Source organism: Bubalus kerabau, chromosome 1 (genome assembly GCF_029407905.1).
Source record: "Bubalus kerabau isolate K-KA32 ecotype Philippines breed swamp buffalo chromosome 1, PCC_UOA_SB_1v2, whole genome shotgun sequence".
Taxonomy (NCBI): Eukaryota; Metazoa; Chordata; class Mammalia; order Artiodactyla; family Bovidae; genus Bubalus; species Bubalus kerabau.
In genome coordinates this window covers 22,707,567-22,714,289 of record NC_073624.1, presented here as the reverse complement: position 1 = coordinate 22,714,289, position 6,723 = coordinate 22,707,567, and the positions used below count along the sequence as shown (strand labels likewise).

General features: G+C 34.7%; 1 protein-coding gene across 1 annotated transcript; it reads right to left on the bottom strand.

The window, feature by feature from the left end:
* Positions 1 to 1,138: 1,138 nt before the first annotated feature.
* Positions 1,139 to 5,844, bottom strand: LOC129641395 (NKG2-A/NKG2-B type II integral membrane protein-like). The gene is made up of 6 exons (XM_055566127.1): positions 5,717 to 5,844; positions 5,056 to 5,154; positions 4,507 to 4,560; positions 3,824 to 3,975; positions 1,649 to 1,749; positions 1,139 to 1,326 (listed from the first exon to the last, which is right to left on the bottom strand). Exons 1-6 carry the CDS (start codon positions 5,784 to 5,786, stop codon positions 1,209 to 1,211), a joined length of 594 nt encoding a protein of 197 aa, XP_055422102.1. The 5' UTR covers positions 5,787 to 5,844; the 3' UTR covers positions 1,139 to 1,208.
* Positions 5,845 to 6,723: the final 879 nt, after the last annotated feature.

Here is a 6,723-nt window from a genome sequence, read left to right as displayed (position 1 = left end):
TCTTTTATATATGGGAATATACAGTTTCAATGCTATTCTCTCAAATCATCCCGCCCTCGCCTTCTCCCACATACTCCAAAAGTCTGTTCTTTACATCTGTGTCTCTTTTGTTGCCTTGTTATAGGATCGTTGATACCTTCTTTCTAAAGTCCATATATATGCATTAATATAGTGTACTGATGGTTTTCCTTCTGATTTAGTTCCCTCTGTATAATAGGCTCCAGTTTCATCCACCTCATTAGAACTGATTCAAATGCTGGGAAAACAGGTCAACCATATGCAAAAGAATGAAACTAGAACACTTTCTAACACCATAAACAAAAATAAACTCAAAATGGATTAAAGGTCTAAATTTAACACCAGAGACTATTAAAACTCTTAGAGGAAAACAGAGGCATAACACCCTCTGACATAAATTACAGCAAGATTCTCTATGAATCACCTTGCAGAGTAATGGAAATAAAAACAAAAATACAAATGGGACATAGTAAACTTAAAAGCTTTTGCACAACAAAGGAAACTATAAGCAAGGTGGAAAGGCAGTCTTCAGAATGGAAGACAATAACAGCAAATGAAACAACTGACAAAGAATTAAGCTCCAAAATATACAAGCAGCACATGCAGCTCAATACCAGAAAAATGAAAAACCTAATCAAAAAGTGGGCCAAAGAACTAAACAGACATTTCTCCAAAGAAGATATACAGAGGGCTAATAAAACACACGAAAAGATATGTAGCTTTCTCATATCACAACACCACTCATTACTAGAGAAATGCAAATTAAAAACACAATGAGGTATCATCTCTGCCGGTCAGAATGGCCACCATAAAAAAGTCGACAAACAACAATAGCTGGAGAGGGTGTGGAGAAAAAGGAAACCCTCTTACACTGTTGATGGGAATGCAAACTGGTACAGCCACTATGGAGAACAGTGTGGAAATTCCTTAAAAATCTGGGAATAGAACCACTCCAGTATTCTTTACTGGAGAATTCCTTGGACAGAGAAGCCTGACAGCCTATAGTCCATGAGGTCTCAAAGAGTCAGACACAAGTGAACGAATGAGCACACACAATTATATTTCAACTGTTTTTGAAAAACATTCATTATCAGAAAAAATAATATAATTCATTTTAAAATGTATGCAATCAGAATTTTATTTCCATTTCATAAAAGGTCAAGTTACCCAACAGCATCCAAACTCATATTTTAATTCTCAAGCTTATGCTTGCAATGATATGCATTTGGAAACTGACAGTCTTCTGCTCTTATTTCCCATAAAGCTTGTACAGCACAGTTACGTTCACCAGGTAATTTGTCTGCTATCCTGTTATGGAAAAATGCATAATTCTGTTACATTCTATGAAGACAACTCATAAAACAATAGCATTTTCCATGCAACTGTAATACAAGATATTTTGAAAATGGGTAATGAAGTCTTTAATAAAATTTCAGTAAGAGCTTTTTACTAGGAAATTGGGCTACAGAGTAGCCTAGTTTTCAACATTGGTATCAACATTTTATTAACTTTCAATATCTTCCTTCAGCTTTCTGTAATTCGACTAAAACAAATGTATTCATGTTATTTTAAAAATATTTCTTTTTTTGTATTTTTCCTCCTCTATATAGCATTCTTTTTACAAACTTACTGTAGATTGCAAGTTGAACCATTTAGCCACTTCCAAGGATGACTGCGGCCTTCACGAGAGACTTGAATCCACGATACAATTGATAGGGACATCAGAAATTTCTAGCCCAAAATAAAGAATTTTCACATAAATAGTCACTATGAAATGTTTTTGTTAATTTTTAAAATGCAAGTCAAAGGATGTGTTCTTTCATAGCATCTTTCATTCTTTGAACAAATTGAGCATGTTAGATTCTAATCTAACACTAAAAAACATAGGAGTTGAAAGTTTGAAGTTTTAGTAGTACCATAAATATTAACCAATATCTGTACTTTTGATTCTAAATTAACTCAATATTTATACTCATCAGTGTCACTGTGTTCTAATGTTAATAAGGAAAATTCCTTTTTTTTGACAGCCATTTAATATAGAGAATATTTACAAAGACATGAATTAGTTGTAGAGATCCTACAGAAGAACACACCTTGCATAACAACTTGGGGATACTTACAGCCGTGAACTACATCTGACATTAAGCCTAAGGGATAAGAAGGTGGAGTAATTGAATATGTGCAATGAGGAAAATTCTGATTCACATAATTTCATTTTTCCTCATGTCAAAACTAACATAGCAAGGCTTTAAATAAGTCTTTAGATTCCATGACATTCATTTTTCTATTTATTGTGACAATATTGATGGATTTCTCTACTATTATATGTTTCTCAGAATTTCAGTTTTAGAGGGAAATTAAGGAAATGAAATTGAGAAAATAAGTGACATGAGAGCCGAAGATTTGGTTTTCTGAGCCTGACACCATTCTTTGACTAGATAAAGCCCAAAGCCATCTGTTTCTGTATTGGTGGAATCAGTGGACCAGACAAGGGGTCAGAGACTCATTTCTCTCTGCTCCTCCCTGCTAAGTTCAACTGTAAACATGAGAGCTTATGAAAGACATGAGAAAGGAGAACTCTGAAAGGTGGAAAGAGAAGGGTGATGTGGCTTGAGACTTCCTAGCAGCCCCACTTCTCTGTAATCGCTAATCACTTCTCCGTGATGAGAGAACAAGGTGGGAGGTGAGGGAAAGATAATTAGGTGCATCTTGTATCTCCCCACCAACCAGGTGAAAGTGACCTAGGCCTCTTACTTCCCAAACACACAATACCTAACCTGGCTGTTGGGGGTGTCACAGGTAATCCGTTCCTCCTGTGTGTTGAGAGAACCGTGTAGGCAACACCAGGTAAGCCTTACAAGATGATCCATCAGGACACTTACTAACAAGGAGCAGTCAGAAATAGCCTCTGTTTCCTCCACTGAGAGACACTAGGGTTGGGTGATAGGGGTGGGGGTGGGACCAGCAAAGGGGATGTCTTGACTAAAGCTACTGAAGCTAAGAAGCCTCTTTATCCCTGAGGGTGTAAGACTCCATCTCCACCCAGCGGCATTGGAAAGAATGGATCTTAACTGTTGAATTCACACAATGAGCTGTGGAAATTTACAAACTTCACATAAATGCAAAAAGTTGGAGGAACTGCAAAATATCATATGGCAGTGATGAGACAGGGATAACCTGTATGATTCCATGTCCTGGAGTAGAAAATGGCAACCCACTTCAGTATTCTTGCCTGGAAAATTCCATGGACACAGGAGCCTGACAGGCTGAAGTTATTGAGGTTGCATAGAGTCGGACATGACTGAACGACTAAGTACGAACACGGGATTCCATGTATATGATTCAAAAGCAATCAAAGAGATTCTATAAAATCAAAAGTCAGGACAGTGAGTAAATAAGGAGGTGGAGACGTGATAAGATATTACAGAGGGGTGGGGCTGCTGGGAAGTTGAAACTTCTTTTCCATGATCTGATGTGCAATTACACAATTCTATAGGCAAAATCATATGTTTATTTTCCTTGATGTATGGTAAAATTAGATAGCACAGTGTATTTTAGAATTTAATAGCATTTGTAGAAACATGGTTTTCTATGAAAAACAAGAACCAGAAATTACCACTCATGCATGAATGGTATAAAAATGTAAATAAAGTATCATAAAGTTATATTCCATTGTTTAATGGAATACTAGCAGACCTTAAAATAATCAAGCTGCAAATGTGTACAAAAGCACAAGTGAATCCTAACAAATATAATGTTGACTAAATGAAGCCTTTAGCAGTGTTGGAAACATTTAATATCTTACCATTTCCTCTTCATTATCTATATAAAGCAAAGTAGAATTCTTAGTAGCACAGGATATCAAACTTTCATTCCATGATTTTTTTTCCAAACTAGTATAATAGCAGTTGTTGGAATATGTAAGCCAGTCTTGTGGACAATGACCACAATGACATTCTGAAGAAAGATTATGAATTAGTATTCAAAAACAATTTGATTTTGAAAAATAAAAATTAACTTACACATATGCATAGATATAAACATTTATGCATACACACACATATATAAAATAACATATCTATGCATCCTCAAGGCTGGTACATATAAAACAAATCTCATTCATACATTCATAGAGAGGGTCTGTCTCTCATATCCCAATTTATGTCCCCATATAAAGCAAACACATAGAAATATCTACTATTTACATGTCCTAAAAATAAAGAAATGAAACTTCTATTTTAGATAGCAAAATTATTTGTCTCTTATCATATTATAACAGCAGGAAATTACAGCCAATTGCCAACAATGGATATGGTGATCATATTGTTGCATAGGGAGAAAGACTCTCCTATAATCATTATTTAGGAATATTGTTGCCTGCTTTTATAATTTATATTTTATCCCCAGATCTATTTCTATCTTCACTAGCCTAAGAGAGAGACAAAATACAAACTATATTTATATTAGAAGTTTGAAATCATTATGTACCTTTCGGGAGCTTTGTTACCAGAGAGGACTTATTCTGTTCTGATATTTGGGTACCTAGAAAAAAATGGAAGTAATCTTTTAAAATTTTTACATTGATCTAAATACATCTTAAAAATTTATTTTTTAGTTTAAACATGGCGTTAGTAGGATTTAGGATGATCTGGAAAATATTGCTTTAAGAATAATTAATGAGGTAATGAAGACTGGGGGGTGTATATTTTAAAAATCTTGGAGAAAAGATTCTACCACCTCTTACAATCCTTGGTTCAAGCAATCTCAAGAATTAATTTGTTTTTCTCAATAAGGTGTTTCAGTTTCTTAAAGTATATCTTTGAGTTATGAAATCAGAAAATATCTGTGTATATATTTAATTTTCCCTACAATCATTCTGTAATTTATACTTTGCTCAACTCAGGATAACCATTCAATACTTAGGCTAAATGCACACATTAAAATAAGAGTTCTATTCCATAATAATATGAAATTTTAGAGGCACCGACGATCATTAAAATGAAAGGTTCAATCATAATCTTTCAAAACTTGACTTACGTGGAATAGAAGTTATCACTCTCACTATAGTATACATCAAGACAAAACAGACGATTCCCAGGATCACAACAATGAGTTTCTCTCGAGCGGACGGTGAATCTGCAGGGAGAGAAAAGGAAACACTGAGAAAGGAGTGATGGAGACAGTTATTTCAGAAGAACAAAAGATCCCACATCCATGAGAATTCAAAGACATCAACATCAAAACGATATCTACCATTGCAATCCCCCTCTCAGAATATACCATTCCTTTTTCAGTGAATATAAGGCTTCACGAGTTGTAGATCAAAGACTACAAATTACAGCAATGCGTGGGTAGATAGTCCTAGAGGAGGGCATGGCAACCTTCTCCAGCATTCATGCCTGGAGAATCCCCATGGACAGAGGAGCCTGGCGGTTTACAGACCGTGGTGTGGCAAAGAGTTGGACACAACTGAATGACTAAGAGCAGCAGAGCACAGCACGTATGTCATATTAGAATATTGGATTTCAAACTCCAGCTCTAAGTCTCATTAATAAAATCATGTAAGCGGGTAAATGCTTTACACTTGCAGTGGTAGTTCCTGTCATTCCATTGACATAATGAAAGGCAATTTGAAAGTTTAATCCCACATGGGTTTTCTCCTGCTCAGCTGCTAAAATTGATCTTTTCAGGATCTTACCTCTCATTTGCTGTCTCCTGGTGTCCTTATCCAGACTTGGTTCTGAGTAGCTTTCCTTTTGGTTCTTCATCTCTGTGGCTGTTTAATGTCAAGGATGTTACTCTATGGAAACTTTACATAAGTAGTTAATAAATGGTGTATAACATCACAAGAAAGCTTGAAAGGTTAAACTGGGTGATGTGTGAGATCAGTTAACAGCACTCATTTAGCAGCTGAGCAAATCCAAGTTTGGTTCTCATTTCAGTAGACCTTTAGACAACTGTTTCATGGTAGAGTAAGTAGTTTTAAAAGTAGTATTTGGTGTTTAATAACCAAGAGTGGTGGGAATGGGTTGGAGGTGGGAGGTGAGAGGGAAACTCAAAGGAGGGGACATATGTACACCTATGGTTAATTTATGCTGATGTATGACAGAAATCAAACCAATATTGTAAACCAGTCATCAATCAGTTAAAAACAAATAAATATTTTAAAAAATATTCTGTTTGACATAATGTTACTTGTTTATTGGAACAATGAAAATTAGCAGATTACTGAAAAAGTTCATGAATAGTAATATCCTGATGAATTGAAAGTCAAAATTCACAGAAACACTTGAAAATTGTTATAATATCTTTGTTCAAATTAAAGTCCATATTGGAAAAACATGCACCTATTATATAGGTAAGTTTAAAATCCATTAAAAGTTAAAGACAGCTTTCTATGATGAGGGAATAACAGTATTGGCATATATGGTACACTCTGCATTCAACTACTTTAATTGGGACATTCATTAATGAAAAGGGAATGAGATGCTATCAAATAATTCTTCTGTTTTGAGTTATTGTGGAGCTCTGAGAAATCATTAAAAAAATTAAAGAAATATTTTACATGTTAAAAATGGTACATGACATATTAAATTCTCCAAAAGTTTTTATCATATAAAGACAAAACAATGTTAAAATGTCTTTAAATACTTATATTTCATGAGTAATTGACAATGGCTAAGATATGAAATCACAAAATGATAA

Excerpts from the sequence above, each read along its gene's own strand:
- LOC129641395 (XM_055566127.1), bottom strand. The coding sequence starts at position 5,786 with ATGAAGAACCAAAAGGAAAGCTACTCAGAACCAAGTCTGGATAAGGAC. Across the intron at positions 4,561-5,055 it reads AGTGATAACTTCTATTCCAC|GTACCCAAATATCAGAACAG; the intron begins GTAAGTCAAGTT and ends ATTTTTTTCTAG. Across the intron at positions 1,327-1,648 it reads GGTTCAACTTGCAATCTACA|GATAGCAGACAAATTACCTG; the intron begins GTAAGTTTGTAA and ends TTTCCATAACAG.